Source organism: Astatotilapia calliptera, chromosome 6 (genome assembly GCF_964374335.1).
Source record: "Astatotilapia calliptera chromosome 6, fAstCal68.1, whole genome shotgun sequence".
Taxonomy (NCBI): Eukaryota; Metazoa; Chordata; class Actinopteri; order Cichliformes; family Cichlidae; genus Astatotilapia; species Astatotilapia calliptera.
Genome location: NC_137427.1, coordinates 17,753,958 through 17,771,687, shown reverse-complemented (window position 1 = coordinate 17,771,687; position 17,730 = coordinate 17,753,958). Strand labels below are relative to the sequence as shown.

Below are 17,730 nucleotides of genomic sequence, written 5' to 3'. Positions count from 1 at the left end.
TCAATATTCCTGATTTCCAGGAACCCTTACACAACCCTTACCCCTTAAGCAACTTAAAATTAGCTGTTACATGTAACATCTGCTGAGAGGGGAGCTGAGCTGTTTTTCACCTGGCTCTGCTTTGATGACCCAAACTGTTTATGTGTGTATTTTGCTTCATTTTTGTATTTTTATCTTGTATAATTTCATTACATTGTGAGTTTTTGTCTAAATTCATTAGTTTTTACGCTGTTTAAAAAAATGAAAAAACAACATTAGGCCAGGTTTATTTATATAACGCTATTTCATAACAGCAGATACCTCAATGCTCTTCATACTGTGAGGTAAAGACACTACAGAATTGGGCGAAACCCCAACAATCAAGCCAGCCAGTGTGAGCATGCACTTTGTGACAGTGGGAAGGAAAAAAAACTCCCGTTTCTCTGGTACAACCAGGCTCAAGGAAGGGCCAGCTGCGACCAGTGCGGGGAAAAGAAGAAAGACAAGAGAAAAGTAGACAGAACAAAACACTGATGAAGGGAAACAGACAGAAAAGAAAGATGTAATGAAATGCTGGAGTGAAGAAGTGCCGAGTGCAACCCTCAGCAGAATGAGTGAGAGGAAGCTCGATTTATGAGCTCAAAGGTCAACCGGAGAGGCAGTCTGTCTCTCAAACTCAAACAAAACAAACTTGTGAAACTCTGTGTTTTACCAGCGTGTTGTAATAGTGAGTGTAGCAGAATCTCTAATCCAGCTGCCAGGAGGAGTGATTGAGGGAGCAGTGCCAGCTGAGGAAAGTGACGTGAGTGTTGTTACTCCATGTGGGAAACAGTTAATAAATCATCAGTTGTTTCCTAAATGCATCAAATGTCTGTAAATCATGCGAAGCAAGAGTGGCTAATCAATGGCACCCGGAACTGCTCCCCGAGTGGTGCAGGGAGGGTATGATGGTGTCGTCTGTGCCGTTGTCATCAATTTCCAGCTTCATCTGCATAAAATGATAGAAGCAGATGACCCGCCCAGTCATTCATGTAGATGCATCTACAGACAGTGTGTTGATGCATCTGTCTATCAGGGGACAGAGAGAAACAAATCTACCACCTCGGTCTCCTAAAAGCAAGTAAGGATGTGGAGCCTGTTTCTCTGGTGAGCCCTGTGAATGACAGAGATGAGTTGGGGCCGCAGGTTCCAAATCTCAGCCATCTCCTTTCTGAGGACCATCTCTCGCTGGTCCAGAGGCCAGATGATACCAAGTTGTAGGTTTGTCATTGGGTGTTGTTCCTTAGCTAGGAAACACAAATCTCATACAACGTTACAATGACTGTGAGATGGTACGATCTTACTCACACGAGAAAAAGGTGACTCTGAAAGGACTGAACGCAATGGTAGAGATGGAGCTAACGGAAGAGTCGCAGAGTGCCTGGTGTTGCCCTGTTGTTATTATTGTGAACTAGCGTGTGTGTATATGTTGAAGCCAGTGTCACTCACATCTAGTCTCCTGTACTTGTTGTCCACTCCGTGTTTTTTAATGACACTGGATTTAACAAATGACTACTGGTAGATTCCCTTATCTTCAAAGTTAATGACAAAGACCTCTTTCAGCACTCCACATGGTGTTTACCAATTTGACACATTTCCTTTTGGCTTACTTAGTGCCCCAGCCACCTTCCAACACCTCCCGGAGAAGATACCCTGTCTCCATAGTACTGCCTGAATAATGTGATCGTCCATATCATCACCTGAGCGGATACTCTGAAAGAGTGAATGTTTACCTCTGATTAAAAAAGAAAAAGTAATTTTTACTCTCGGGGGTGTTGTTGCTAATGTAGAAAAACATTCTTTTATATTTTGCCTATTAGCCTGTGTTACAGCAATAACTCTTCTTGCCAATAAAAAAAACCTGTTTCCAAAAACGCCTTTAAAATCTGTGCACAACATTATAAAACATACAGGTATATTCATTGGTATTTGTCAGTTTACACAGAAAGAGAGAGAGAGAGAGAGAGAGGAAAACCCACTGGTTGGGACGAAGATAAGCACATTGAGTGGGCTCAGCGCTGCTTGCTCCCAATTTCAAACACCCCAGCTGGGATTGGTGCAACACTCATGTGACTGAGGCTCTCTATATAGTTTTGCTCACAGTCATCTTTTTATTCTTGTCAAAGAAAAAGAAGATAAAAGACGACATGTCTAAGATTTGGAAGGGACTCGTAGGACTGTCTGCTTGCTGGTGTCTTTTGACACTTGTTCATTGTTCGTCTGAAACTGGTAAGAAATTGAACTTTTCACCAACTCTTTCTTTCCTCCTGTGTTGTAATAGATTTGATGTGCTTCATTAAAACTTATGAAGAAAGGAGAAGTGTGATCAGGGGCGGAGCGTGGGGGTGGCTTACGGGGCTTAAGCCCGGGTTGTTTTGTCAGAAGCCCGGGGTATTTTGGAGTGTAATTTTTTCATAGTTAGATGCCTGGCTGACAACTGTATAAAACAAAAAGTACACACAATATTCGAAGCACATAGTGCACACTGTGGGAATTTACGACTGTGCGTGAATCCCCCCCTGATATTGGTATGATCCAAGCTCAGGCACTAAGCGACTGAGCGAGGGGGCGGGGGGAGCTGCTGCCCGTGAGTGCGCTGTTGGAGAGACGGAGCCAGCCATACTAAGGAGAGCTTAAGTTTGAGCAGGTACCAAAGCAAATCATTCGTACCGTACAAATAATGTAAATATGACGGTGCATCACGAAAGATTGATATGAAACTGATCACTTGACCAATATTATTTTACTTGCTCTTCAAGTGAATCAACAAATGGCGAAATGAAAAGCCGAACAAATGCTATTTTTTAGAGAGTCTTAGCTTACGTGTGTTTATTTCATATTTTCAGTTCTTACCCTCCCCGACTAATTCGGTTTCAGTTATGTACTGAAATATAAGAATGGACATTAGAGGGTTCTTTCAAAGAAAAAACTCAGGTAAATGTTATTTTATATATTATGCTTTGTATGTTGTTCAGTATATTTCTATGCAAAACAATAGGGATTTCAGTACACAGCAGGATATTCACATTTGTAACCAGATATTTACATACACTTTAGGGAGAAAACATAAAACATTTTTACTGTACAACATCAATTTAGAGTAAACTTTTGTTTTAGATAAATATTGAAATATCTTTTGAATTAGTTAAATGTCAGAATAAAGAGAGACAGAGCTGTCTATTTTTTATCACTTTCATTAAATTTAGGAGTACATATACACTAAGTTTATTGTTAATTAATAAGAAAATTCCAGACGATTCCATTCTGAGCTGAAGAAGCTTCTGATAGGTTAGTAGAGTCCATGTGAGTAAATTGGTGGCACAGCTGTGGATGCATATAAGGCAAAACACAAAGCCTGTTTCTGTAACATGGGAAAATCAAGAGATGTCAACCAAAACACCAGGAAAAGAACTGTGGAGCTCCATAAGTGTGGCTCAGTTTGAATACAATTTGGTGCCATTTGCAATTAAAAAACACAGACAGTTTCTCTCTTTACTCTTAAAGTTAACAAATATGTTTTTATATTTATCAATCTAAAAAAATAAACATTTAGTCTGATTTGATGTTACAATTAAAAAAGTGTTTGTGTTTTGATCTGAAGAGTTTGTAAATATCTGGTTTCAACTGTATATTTGATGATTGTCAGCACAAAGAGAGAGAGAGAGAGAGGAACAGAGAGAGAGGAGCAGAGATTGAGATGGAGAATGAGGACAGAACAGAGATGAACAAGAGCAGGTGAGACACACATGTTAGTCAAATGGTTGCTTACTAAAAGTATCACTGTATCATAGGTACTCATGTATCTTGTACCTAGTGTTTCTTTTTAGGTTTGCTATTTTTCAAATTCTATATTTATTAAGTTCTGCAGGCTTGTTTGCACAACAAGGCTAAATAATTATATAAACTTTTCTCAATCTAAATATTGTACTTTGGTAGAATTAAATAAATAAGTGTAGTGCAGGTCTATGATGATTTTTAGTGCTACTATCATCTAGTTCTGATTGTGGTTATGTCTTGGTTAAGTCCTCAGTAGTCCTGCTTTTGAACTGTTGTAGTCCTGTTTTAATTCTGGATCAGTTCTGGGTCTGGTTGAATTGGGGTTTAGTCCCTGTGTCTTGATACAGCCCCAACTTCGTTCTGTCTTGCTGCTTAATTAAAAAACTAGTTTAAGGTGTCCTGCATGTGTGATATATATATTTCCCTATATGAAGTCATTCTTTTTTGAACAAAACTCAAAACAGAGCCTATTAATCTTTCAGTCATTTCTACACCCCCCCCCCCCCCCCTCAAAAAAAAAAAAAAAAATCCCACATGCATACTACCCTTTAGGGCTAAGCCCCGGGTGTTTCAAATGTCTGGCTCCTCCTCTGAGTGTGATAAAACCAAGAGTACATCTGTTTACATGCAAAAAAGAAAAAAAAACTTTCCCTCTAGGACAGATGTTTGTTTGTTAGTCAGAAACACTTTGCTTGGCTTATAGTGTCAAATAGTTTTATGGTGAACGGTTATATTTGGCACAGTTTAGCTTCATAACCCCACACACTGTTGTCTTCTTCTTTCGGCTGCTTCTTTTATCAGCCCCCCCCCCAGCAGATCATCAGCCTTCACCTTATCCTACCTCCTCTATCACACCAACCCTCTGCACATCTTCCTTTACTACTTCCATGAATATTCTCTGTGGTCTTCCTCTTTTCCTCCTGCTTGGCAGCTGTACTTTCAACATCCTTTGTCCAGTATATCCGCTATGCCTCTTCTGCACATATCCGACACGTTACTACAAATGCCCAGCAAGGTATGAATGGACTCCCACGGCACACTGGACTCCAGTTGTGATTTTTGTCTTTCACAGATGCAGCCTACATATGCAACGCCAATCAGTTTAAGTGCGGAAATGGGAGGTGCATCACCCGCAGGTGGATTTGTGATGGAACTGATGATTGTGGTGATGGAAGTGATGAGCTGCCCGCTAGCTGCGGTATGTTATCACATATCAGCTACACCTTACACAAAACTAAAAATATTTAGTTTTGGATGATGTGCATGATGAAGGAAATGATCAGACTGTCACCACAGTGAACCAGAAACACATTAACAAAGTCAAATGATTGTTAAGCTTTACGACATAATAGCAAAAAGCTGTGTCTCTCTGTGGTCACGTGAAATGAGTCACGCTTCATGTTTCTCTCCTCAGGAGTCAAAATCTGTCGGGATTCGCAGTTCAACTGTGGCGATCCCACGAGCCAGTGCATATCAAAAGACTGGCAATGTGACGGCAAAGCCGACTGTACTAACGGCGCTGATGAGAAAAACTGCAGTAAGTTTTCTACCAGAGCCGAGTTTTTCTACACCTCAAAGTTCATGCTAAAGCATCCACAAACAAGACACGACTAACTGAAAGTGTTTTTGGCAAGAATGAATTTTGTTCAATGTATAATAATAATATCTCAAAAGGGATTTGAAGAACAGACTTAAAGTCAAGTAATCTTTAAAAAAAAAAGCTAATACTAGTAGTGTATTTATAATCCTGAAGTCTAGTTAATACATATAAATATATAAGTGTTGTTATTGTGTGGAGATCATGAGTTTCGTCGCGATAGTGACCGGTGCATACCTAAAATCTTTGTTTGTGACAGTGACAACGATTGCTCAGATGGCTCAGACGAGGCTTCCTGTCCCAAACCCAACTATAACCCTCACTCCTTCCATTGCAATGACTCAAGGTGTTGTTATTGATATCATAATTGATCGATTTCTAACTCCTATCCTCCCCTCTTGTTTTACCACAGCGGCCAAATATTGTGACGATCATGAGTTTCGTTGTGCCAATGGCCAGTGCATATCCAAGAGCTTTGTTTGCGACAGCAACGAAACCTGCTCAGATGGCTCAGATGAGGTTTCCTGTTCCAACACCACCTGTAGCCCTCACTCCTTCCAGTGCAACAACTCAGTGTGCGTGCCGGCGGTGTGGCGCTGCGATGGAGACATTGACTGCCCCGATGGGTCTGACGAGTGGCCCCAGAACTGTGAGGGAAGGGAACCAGAGAAGAAAACACACTGCCAAACTCATGAGTTCCAGTGTGTGAATGGGAGTTGTATCAAAGACAACTGGAAGTGTGATGGAATGTTTGACTGCCAGGATGGTTCAGATGAGACTAACTGCAGTGAGCTTTTTTACTTTTTATACAATTCCCACTGTATCTTTGAGCACCTTGTTACCTGCATTTTGAGACAAAAAACGATCATTTCTTCTTTTTAATCAGAGATCAGCATCAAGTCATTTAAACTTCTGGGAAATTGATCTGGTCAGTTAAGTAGCAGAGGGGCTGTTTTATCCGCTTCAGCTGCTTTGGTACTAATGAAAGCTACAACATGTTGGGAAATGGTTTAGCAGTTCATAACTATGTGAACCATTGTGTCGCAGAGAAATGGCACTGTGGTCGAAAAGCTGACTATAACAGCAGTGCATTGCAATATAATTACCAGAAAGAAAGCTTAGTAACTGATGCGAAAAACTAGACTTGACTGGGATTGTGTGCTTTTTACCTGTAGATTACAGTAGGAAAAAATTTGTTAATATAAGTTAAAAAATGTATTTTAAAAGTTTTATTGTTGATGTGTTTTCCACCTTTATACCCATATTAACTCCTATTTCCCTCTCTTATCACATTACAGCGGCCGAGCCGTGTGAAGATCATGAGTTTCGTTGTGCCAATGGCCAGTGCATATCCAAGAGCTTTGTTTGTGACATCGACAACGACTGCTTAGATGGCTCAGATGAGGCTTCCTGTTCCAAAACCAACTGTAACCCTCACTTCTTCCAGTGTAACAGCTCAATGTGTGTGCCTGCGGTGTGGCGCTGCAATGGAGACATTAACTGCGACGATGGGTCTGACGAGTGGCCCCAGAACTGTGAAGGAAGGAAACCAGAGAAGACGTGCAGACCTGACGAGTTCCAGTGTGCGAATGGGGACTGTATCCCTGGCAACTGGAAGTGTGACGGAGGGTTCGACTGCCTCGATCATTCGGACGAGGCTAATTGCAGTGAGTTTTTAAAAATTTCTTATTGTTAAAGCCAACCTGCACATTACATTTTTAATGGAGACTGACAGTAAATATTTTCTGGAGGTACCGGTATTATGTTTCTTCTTATTCTAATCTCTATTCCATTACTCTCTCTCTCCATCTCTCTTTTTGTGTTTTCGTTCATTTACCTTCTTCCTTCTCTTCCAGCTCATTCCACTTGCCGCTCAGATGAGTTCCAGTGTAAGGACGGCACCTGCATTAACAAAAGCCTCCAATGTAATGGACGTGCTGACTGCAGGGACCTCACTGATGAGATTGAATGTGATACAGGTAAAAAGATTTCATTCAGTTTCACCCACAAACTGTAATCAAAAGCTTCTTTCTTGAAAAGAAAGAAAGTCCCACATGATTACATTGTGGTCTCATTCATACTCCCCTGGTCTCTTCCACAGTATGTGAAGGCCCAAACAAGTTCCAGTGTCGCAGTGGGGAGTGCATCGACACGGAGAAAGTGTGCAACAAGCAGAACGACTGCAAGGACGGGTCTGATGAACCAGCGAAAGAGTGTGGTAAGTGAAGTCATCTTGTACACATTCATGGCTGCCAGCCTGTAGGGAAATATGACTAGAATACCTGACTTGACCTACATAGCTTGTGGTTTGAATGAGTAAATTCCCGGTCAGCTAAGGATTTGGTTGTCGTGAATATTATTTGAAAGCTTTTTGCCTGTTTGTCTCTGCAGACAACAATGAGTGTCTGACCGGAAATGGCGGCTGCTCTCACTACTGCAACGATCTGAAGATTGGCTACAACTGCTCCTGCCCTGCTGGATACAGGCTGAAGGCGGACAACAAAACCTGTGAAGGTGAGCGGACGGAGACATTTAAAATTCTGCCTCTTAAGAACCAGACAGATCGTAAACATGTCATTTAACAATGTGCACAATAGAAACAAACAAATGAGCCAACTTCTTCAATTCTGCAGACATTGACGAATGTGCTGAGCCAGACACTTGCACTCAGATCTGCATCAACTTGCCAGGCAGCTACAAGTGTGATTGTGAAGAGGGCTATATGATTGACCCTGCGACCAAAACTTGCAAGGCTGAATCAGGTAATGTTAGAAAGAAAGCCCACTTAAACCCACTTAACGCTTGATCCTGTGACGCAACCTTCAGACAAGACAAGCAAGTTTAACCAAACTGTCCTCCTCTGCCTCCACCAGGCTCAGTGCCCACCTTGTACTTCACCATCAAACACGAGGTGAGGAAGCTGACAGTGGACCGCAGCGAGTACGTGCGTGTGATCCCACAGCTGAAGAACGCAGTGGCTCTCGACATGGATATGCCAAACAAGATGATCTTCTGGTCTGACCTGTCTCTGAAGAAAATCTACAGGTAAGAATCTTTATCTGTGTCCTTTCTTTTTTACATTTCTTTATGAGTTTCTTGCTTCATTTTGCATAGTATGGAGTGGCTCTCATTCAATGATGCAGATGAAATTAATCTCTCCACTCTTGCCTTCCTCCAAACAGCTCTATGATAGATGTGGCTGGCAATTCCTCTCACCACAATGTGGTGGTTGAAAGTGGGATAGAGGCCCCAGAGGGCATTGCGGTGGACTGGATCCATGGCAACATCTACTGGACTGACAGAGTTTTGAAGACTATTTCTGTAGCAACAACGGATGGCGGTATGAGGAAGACCCTGATCGCAACGGACCTGGACAAGCCACGAGCCATCACAGTCGATCCAGTAAACAAGTAAGTGTTTAAACAGACATCACAGCGAGTACGTTTCCTTAGATTAGTGTCAGTTTGACATGAACTGGTGCGTTTTGTCTTTAGCCTCATGATTTCTTTACTGTGTCCTCTTTAGTTTGATGTACTGGACAGACTGGGGTGAAGAAGCTAAGATTGAGAAGAGTGGGCTGAACGGTGCAGATCGCACTACTTTAGTAAAAGACAACATTGTGTGGCCGAATGGCATCACCCTGGGTAAGCACAGCTTCCTGAATGCATTTTTAGCAGTGATTTTTATTTACTGTGTAATGAAAATATCGTAGTCAAAACTATTATTTGTGTGTTTCATTTTCTTACCAGACATGGTCAACCAACGTCTATACTGGGTGGACGCCAAGCTGCACTCTCTCTCCAGCATCGATGTGAATGGAGGGGCCCGACACAGTCTCATTATTAATGAGAAAAAACTCTTCCACCCACTCTCCCTGACAGTCTTTGAGGTTAGTGATGAAGGCAGTGTATTCCCAGATTAACTTTGACTCAGTGAAGGTCAAAGGGATTGTTGTTATTGTTAGGAAAAGGACAGGACCCCAAAATCTACCTGATTTATTAACAATACTAGTTGCTTTCTTAAACGGTTAAAACCAGCCAGTCCAAGTCTAACGAAGTTCATGGAGGGTTTTTATCTGAAATGGTTTAACATATAAAGCCAGAGCTTCAATTGTTGAGCACCGCACTAATTGTTAATAGAATACAATAGAATTGAATTCAGTTTTTTTGTCAAACGCAATAAAATTGCATTTGTACCGGTCACTGATGATGGCAGTTTTCATCACCTGCCTTTCAAGGTTGGCCTTAAGTTCTTCGGTGTTAACTTAAGGCCAACCTTAAGTTAAGTAATTAATAGGTTAGTGAATTATAGATTAGACTTTTATACTTACTGAAACTTAATGAATTCAGATGATCAATGGAACACACACACACACACACACATACACACACACAATGCTGAATTACTTAAACCGAACTCCATGAAAAGGTCCTCTTCCTTCTCTCCAAGGAAAGTGATAAGGCAGCAGATGGTTACTTCTCTGCATGTTTCAATTGTATTGTGCTATTTAAGAAAAAATAAAGTATGAGTATAAAATACATGGGTGACTGCCAACAAAGTGCATTTCAAAGCTACCCAAAGTCTAAATAGTTGTCCTACCTCAAGAAGCATGTCCTTGATCTGCCTGATTCTCACTCCCTTAGCTCCTCCCCTTGATAAAATGACATCCATCAGTTTTGGGGTGCAATGGTCAAGTGTAGCTATTCAAGGCTTACAGTGGTTATTCTCTTGAACTCCTCCTTTATCTGTAGACCACAGAAAGAGAAGAATTAAACCTTGCAGACTATTAGCTATACTGCATTAATGAATGCTCTAATACATTATTTAAAGAGGATAGATGTGATCTAAGGCTACCCCAAGTTTTGAGGGAACAAAAACAATCTTGGTGAAGACAAGGGAGACTTCCCCACCATAACCGTGGTGTAATCTCTAATGCTTTAGCAACCCTGTTTTTGCAGAGGTTTCGAATTTGCACATTGTTCACTCCCAGCCCATTTTGTAAAAAATGTGTCCCAACTTAACAAAGCACTAATGACCCTAGATTATCACACTATACTAACTGCTTACATAAAGTCTTAATGTTAAGTAGATTCACATAGCCCATGCCAGAATAATGCTATTGGAATGACATTAACAATATTTCACACAGTCTGATTTAAAAAAACAAAAAACAAAAAAAACAAAACAAAGATAGCTACAGCTCTTAAGATCAAGAACAATACTTACTTTAAGCTGTATCACAATACTAACCAAAATCAATGTAATATTACGTATGGGTCATGCAAGTTTTATAAAGATATAAAATAGGTGAGCCAGATGGAAAAAAGAAGCCTCTAGGTTATCCCTCTGAAAGAACTATTCACAGTTTAAAGGCTTCTAATTTTGGTAAAAAGAAAAACAAAATCAGCCTATGATCGAAATTAGATTGCACTGTGTAGCAAAACTTTAATCATGCTTTTCCTAGCCACAGTTGCACTCTCTAGCTGAAGACTTTTGTCAAATGAAACTTTATAAGTCTTATCCTCTGCTGTGCTAAAGTTTAGAATGGCTAGCATTAGCTACATGTGGTAGTGCAAAGTATTTCCTTATCTGTATGAGCATCACATCATACACAAATCCACTAAAGGTGACTAGCACAAATGCTTTGCTTTGGTAGAACTGTTATTTGTAAATGAAATGTTACTTACCTTGAAATGTTTTTTACAAAAGCTTGCACCATGCAACGCAACATGTGTGAATTTGCCCGGGCTAGTTAAGTCAGTAGGGGAGGGAATTTGAAATCAGAAGTTACAGTGGAAAAAAATAAGTTATGTATTAAATTTCTTTAAGTAATTACAACTTGAATTTTATTTTGAACCCACTAACATTGGTTGAACCCATTAACATTGGGATTTAATTTCAAATTACATATAAAATTAATTTAATGTAATTACCAACATTATTAATTCAACACAACCCAAAAAAATAAAGTTTGCAACTTAGAAGGCCTATCTTAATCAATAAATTAGAATTTTTATGTTGCAGCCATGGGTTTAATCAAGTGGTGGTAAAAGGCCTGATGAATTACTTTTTAGAGTGTATAAACAGTTGTAGAACTATAATAATTGTATTGTAAAGAATGATTGTCTATAGTTAATCAGTTTAACTCAAGTTGTATTTCTTTCTAAAACAGGAGAAAGTATTTTGGACAGATATGAGGAAAGCTGCTGTGTTTAGTGCCAACCGCTTGACAGGAAGCGACATCACTGAGCTGGCAAAGGACCTGGGCCAGCTAAAAGACATCGTACTGCACCACAACCTCAAGCAGCCAGCCAGTAAGGAAACATTTGTACATTCGAGATATTAAAAAGAATCTGTGAAAATAGAATATTTTTTTCTTATGCCTTCCCTGTTTTATTTTAGGTGCAAACTGGTGCACGAATGGAGGTTGTGAGTTCCTGTGCCTACCTGCCCCTCAGAACGACCCACAGTCTCCCAGATACACCTGTGCCTGTCCTGATGGCATGGTCCTGAGACCTGACATGAAGAAATGCGTGGCAGGTAAACATCTGCACCTCTTGTTACTAAAAAAGATGGAATTAAAATCAAATCTTGAAATTCAGCCAGCTGCACCTCCCCTTAAAGATAAAACTGCTGCTCCACTCCCACCACAAGGTCCCACAAATCCTGCTGCACCCAGGCAGCCAGACCCGACCACCACAACTACAACCACCAACAAACACACAACTACCTCTGCTGTGCAGCCTAATCCTAAAGAACAGCTCTGGAGATATTATGATTCAGTTCATCCAACACAGCCATACTGCACCTCTGACTGACCAGGAGCTGAGTGATGCCCTGGTCCAGATCTGTGAGGAGATACCCGATGACATCAGTCGTTAATAGCATGTCCCGATGTTGTCAGGCACCATACAAGAAGTGGGGGCCATATTCATTGCTAAAGAGCAGACTTACTAAAGATGCGGTGTTAGATTAAATAAGTGTTTTTTATGTGTCACCTATCTGAATATTACTGATCATTGATTGTTATGTTCAGAAACACATTAGCAAAGCTTCTGCATGTGAGTTTTCAGTTGGCTAATCATCTTTTGTTCATGAATATTATTTAAAATATTTCTTTGTCTCTGCAGACAACAACAAGTGTTTGACCGGAAATGGCGGATGCTCTCACCACTGCAACGATCTAAAGATTGGATACAACTGCTCATGCCCTGCTGGATACAGGTTAAAAGCAGACAACAAAACCTGTGAAGGTGAGCTAACAGACACATTTCTGCACCCTAACAAGCAGGCCATGGGTCATAAACGTGATTTAAGAAAGTTTATTAGAAACTACTTTTTTTAAGAAATCCAAAGATGCCAAGTTCTTTCTTCTATTTGTTTGTTTGCAGACATTGATGAATGCACTGAGCCGGACACTTGCATTCAGATTTGCATCAACCTGCCAGGCAGCTACAAGTGTGATTGTGAAGAGGGCTATGAGATTGAACCTGCCACCAAGACCTGTATAAAAAGTTATATATAAAAAGTTAATGCATTGGTATTGATGACCAATATTAATACTACATTTTACTATACTGCCACCAATTGTCTGTTTTGTCGTATCCACTTATGGATGCCAACAGGAGGACAAATGACCAAATCTTGGAATAAACATAACCATGTAACACTCACTGAGTTACAGAAAATGTTTGAAATGTCAAACATGGGTCTTAAGGTCAAATATTGCCATCATAAGTTTCACTATTAAAACATTAGCTTCCTTTAAATCAGTTACCTGTATTTTCTAATTCTTGGACAAACTGTAAATAATTCCTTATATAACCTGAAGTCTGTGCTTTACTCAGTATTGTTTCACACCTTTAAGGAAATAAACACTGAAGGCCAACTGAGCTGTGTTTTAACACAGTCTTAAGCTGCTGCCTGACCTTCCGTATATCCTCTGGATATGAACAGAGCTGATGTTTCACCTCTGCCTCACTTTGATGATGTTTTGTGACAACAGTCTCTGGACCTGCTGTGATTCCTGAGGTGTGTGTACATCACATGTTTCTGACTGTTTAGGTTGGAAAGCCAGCCAGCTGTGTACGCAGGGTGTTTCCAGACTTCTCAGAAGCTCTTATTTGTCTGAGGTTCGATGGAGCTGAGGCCCAGTCACTCTCCACTACTTTACAGAATAAAAACCTTGCTGCTGCAGCTTACCTGTTACACTTCCAGTATGAGCACTTACAACTGCTGATTGTAGAATTCAGGAATCACAAGGTTGTAATACATGAGTACTGTAACTTGTTCTTCTGCTGATGTGTGGTGACTTTGGGACTTCAGAACAGTTTCATTATTTCTGCACTTTTTCTGCTTTGGATTTTGGACACTGGCTCCTCTCTGTGGCTGTGTGGTGTTGGATATACTGCATAGAGTATTTTCAGATTATAATTTCAATGCACGGATGTACCGCTTGCAAAATCATTATAATTTATGGACACATAGCTAGTTACCTCTTCTACCACACATGTAGCGTAGTTTACATACACTCATCATGGGCATTAATGTCATGCTCGGACCCCTTTTGCTTCCAGAAATGCTTCAATTCTTTATGGCATAAAGTCAACAAGATGCTGGAAGCATTCCTCTGAGATCTTGCTCCATGCGGATATCACTGTTTGGGGTTTCTAACCTAAACCGTGGCAGTGTCACACCGTTGATGCAGATTTGTCAGCTGCCCATCCATCCTGCAAATCTACCATGTCACCACATCCCACTGGTGCCTCATTGGATGATCTGGTAGCTGTGGAGACCATTTGAGTACTGTTAATGTAATAGAGGATTAACGGGTGATAAGTTTAAAACAGAAGGGAAACGCTTCTGACGGGAAGAGCAGTGGAGCAGCCAAGGGAAGTAGTAAATATAAACTCAAGTTGTTAAAACTATAATTTATTTACAAAAATAAAGCACTAAAATACTCTGGCCAGGCAGAAAAATGAAGTTAAAAACATTAAAAGCAGTTAAAACAATACAGCTAAAATGCACTAGCCTCAGCCATGAAGATCAAGTCCCATAAGAGTCCAAACGTGTCATGGTCCTGGGCCATGTGGGCCCAGTATTCTTAGTTTCTTGTATTTTTGTATTTCGTTCCTTATTTAGGTCATGTTTCCTGAGTTGTCCTGTTATGTTGTTCCTTATTTGACTTCCCCTTGTGACTTTTATCCCCTGTGTGCCCCTCTATGTATCTGTGAGCCCTCATCTCCCCTCCTTGTGTTTCATTCCATGTTTCCCCAGCCCACTATGCCCGTGCTCTCTCTCTCCTCCTGTTTGCACCTCTGTGTACTTCCTGTTTTACTTTGACAGTCTCCCGTCAGTGTTGTTTACTCCTGCCATGTCTTGTTATGTTTATCTGTGTCAGCTGTGTTCCCATGTGTGGCCACTTCCCCTGATCATCCCTCTTGTGTATTTAGTCTCTGTGTTTCATGTAGTCTGTGTCGCGTCGTCTGTGTTCTCACCCCCATGTTTTCACGATCAGTCTTTTGTGATCATCTTCGTCTCAGAGTTCTCTTAGTTTGTCACAGTATTAGTTTTCCCCGTTTAGTTATAGTTTAGCCACGCTATCCCTGCTGTGTTTGTATTCCTGGTCTTCAGTCATATTAAAGGCTCGCTTTCTGTTAAACTCACTCCCGTCTACTCACTTGTGTACGCTCCTGGGTCCATTACACACACCACCGCACGGCCTGCCTCTGCAGACCGTGACAAAACGGCGCAGAAACCAACAGGATCGTTGTCGTCCTGTCTGACTCTTCGTTCTGGTGTGCCAGGTTAATGATCAGGAGGGCATCTCCCCGGAACAAATCACATAACAAAACAAAAACATGCAAAAACCCAACAAAATAAAACACTACATGTTAAAAATAAATAAAAATCAAAGAATAAAACAAAACACTACATGCAAGGAAATAAAAATACTAAGTTAAACTTTGTCCATTCCACCCTGTGACATGAACTCATTGTCATGTTCAGGAAACCAGTTTGAAATGATCTAAACTGACACTCAGTTGATACTAAGGGGCCGATAATATGGTGAGACATAGATTAGGCATACTTTTAGATTAAAGGCATTTTTTCATTTGAGCTTTTAAACGGCTTTGTTTTTATTTTAGTGTGAGACTGTGTGAAGTTTAGATTATGCTGGGCAAAGAACTTTAAAGAATTATTTTCAGTATAAACAACTACTCAGCATTATTGGCACATTTATCAGAACTGAAAAGTTAGTTGCTGATGATGTTACTCCATTAGATTGTATTCCTAACAGCTGGAGGCCAACAAGAAGAAATCCCAATAAGTGAGTTTTGGAAGTATTTATCAGTTTTAGTCTTCTAAGTAAGAAACATCTCAGGGGGAAACTATTTATTTCTTCCCTCCATGAAACACGTGGGAAGGTGTAATTATCCAATTTCACCACTAGGAGGAAGTCTCATACAAATAGAAGAAATATTTTAGGCTTGACCCAGTGAACTCACACTCATGCTCTTTAGATCTGGCTGTGATTTTAAGCCCATACACCCAAAGAGCTTTCTTCAGTGAGTTAAAAAAAAAAAATATCCCAGAAGTACAAAATCAGGAGTCCTTCAGTTCATTTATACCTTTAATCCTCTTATTAATAATACCATGGTCAAAGCATCCAAGAGAATCTAAAAGTAGATGTTGTAACAGTCTCACTCCAAGTATGGTGATACCAGCAAATCAAAACAGAAACTCTTCTTGCAGATGACAAACGGCACTGCTATTCCCCTAAAATGTTTGCTCCTGAATGTACAGTATGCCTAAGGAGATGTACACATCGCAGACTCCAGAAGGTCCACATTGTTGATTCATAAGGATGAGAGGAGGAAGGGGACAAACTAGTTTTCCTTATTTCTAGAAACCCTTGGACTGCCCCTGCAGCAACTTAAAAGCAGCTGTTAACATCTGCGGAGGGAGGAGGGGCAGCAGCAGCAGTAGCAGTGGAAAAGTAATTCACACTAATTTTGGGCTTCTTTGCCACGACAAAGCAGTGAACATACACGTCACACAAACAGCACACATATCTGGTAACATGGACATATGTGTGTAATTTTATTTATTTACTTTTCCTTGTATAATTTTAAATTATAATAAGAGCTTTTTGTCAGAAGAAGCTTGAAGTCCAAGTCCATGAAGAGTTCCCTTTAATGGCTTCACAATAACTTTTATACTTCTGCGTTTCTGTCAGCAATAAAATAATTTATTGCTCTAAAGGAAGTTCCACTGTGTTCACAGGCAGCACAGAGAAGTGCTGATTTTAAGTAGAAAAACGATTTGGCTGACAATGTTATATGATTTCAGAACCACAAATGTTCAGAGACAGACCTGAATTAGGGGAAGACTGTGAGTTGCAAAAATTTCACGCAACACTGAGATAAAGACACACCCGTGCTCTTGGAAAAAGTTGTGTAAGTGTGTGAGCGTGTGTGTCTGTACTCTTCCGATTTCTGATTTGTTAGTTGTATTTTAACTGGAACCTGTTAGACATTAGCTGCTTTGTCATCACATCTGGCCTTCGGGCATCAGAGTGTGCACACGAATTACGTATGCATGTGCACACTTATCAGCTTTGTTGGCCCTGAGACACTCGTAATTTTCACAACTCAAGGCATTTAATGATGTGGTGTGTTTCTGACTGAGTCCAGTTCTCTCTTTAGTAGAAGAGCGTCAATAAGAATTCAAGGCTGCCTGAATTCACAGAGCAGGGAAGATTTATAGGAACTAGTCTACTATTTATTCCATCTCTGGTATCTTCAACTATTAATATGTTTGCTAATGGAGGGAAGCAAAATATCAATTCAGGGTACGAATCAGTGATTGGCAATCAGGGTGTGAACACAGAATACCAACACTGTAGATAGGGAGACTTGGAGACACAGTAGTCATCAGGATAAGATGGAGAATGTTGGCAATAATTCAGAAAGCTGCTGATTAATTAGGACTGAGTGATGCTGGATAACATTCCCACTCTTATGTCAAAGAACAAGATCATGTTAATGGCAACAAGCAACGAGAAACAGCATATGGTTTATTTGCACCCATGCTCCCCCCAGTCATGGTACCACTGTATGTTCCAAATCTACAACAACTGTATATAATGATAATATGTATATGCTAGAAAAAAATGTTTTCACTGACATTGTTCTGAAATAAAATAAAATAATGGCTTACTTCCATTTAGCAGTTTGAGGTCCAGGTGGCCCAGTGTCACACTAGAGTGGAACAGGTCCGACCTGTTAACAGCAGTGGTGATACTGTGTTTGTATTAGGGGACAAAATGGGGTTTG

The 17,730-nt window shown here is 40.4% G+C and overlaps 1 protein-coding gene across 2 annotated transcripts; it reads left to right on the top strand.

Annotated features, from left to right (window-relative positions):
• Window positions 1–2,020: 2,020 nt before the first annotated feature.
• Window positions 2,021–13,164, top strand: LOC113024066 (uncharacterized). Of its 2 annotated transcripts, XM_080302859.1 has the most exons (17): window positions 2,021–2,247; window positions 4,868–4,993; window positions 5,210–5,332; window positions 5,805–6,179; window positions 6,691–7,059; window positions 7,249–7,371; window positions 7,494–7,610; window positions 7,784–7,906; window positions 8,026–8,154; window positions 8,266–8,437; window positions 8,575–8,802; window positions 8,918–9,036; window positions 9,142–9,281; window positions 11,565–11,706; window positions 11,795–11,932; window positions 12,523–12,645; window positions 12,784–13,164. In XM_080302859.1, the coding sequence occupies exons 1-17, from the start codon at window positions 2,166–2,168 to the stop codon at window positions 12,915–12,917; spliced, it is 2,763 nt and encodes a 920-aa protein (XP_080158985.1). In that variant the 5' UTR covers window positions 2,021–2,165; the 3' UTR covers window positions 12,918–13,164. The 2 variants fall into 2 exon arrangements, with proteins under 2 accessions (XP_080158985.1, XP_080158986.1); XM_080302860.1 differs by lacking the exons at window positions 12,523–12,645; window positions 12,784–13,164 and adding an exon at window positions 12,047–12,346.
• The last annotated feature ends 4,566 nt before the right edge of the window (window positions 13,165–17,730 follow it).

What these genes read in the sequence shown, in the direction of transcription:
- LOC113024066 (XM_080302859.1), top strand. Translation starts at nt 2,166, where the DNA reads ATGTCTAAGATTTGGAAGGGACTCGTAGGACTGTCTGCTTGCTGGTGT. An exon ending in TCTCTGAAGAAAATCTACAG is followed by an intron (nt 8,438 to 8,574) that starts GTAAGAATCTTT and finishes TCCTCCAAACAG; the next exon opens with CTCTATGATAGATGTGGCTG. An exon ending in TCTCCCTGACAGTCTTTGAG is followed by an intron (nt 9,282 to 11,564) that starts GTTAGTGATGAA and finishes TTTCTAAAACAG; the next exon opens with GAGAAAGTATTTTGGACAGA.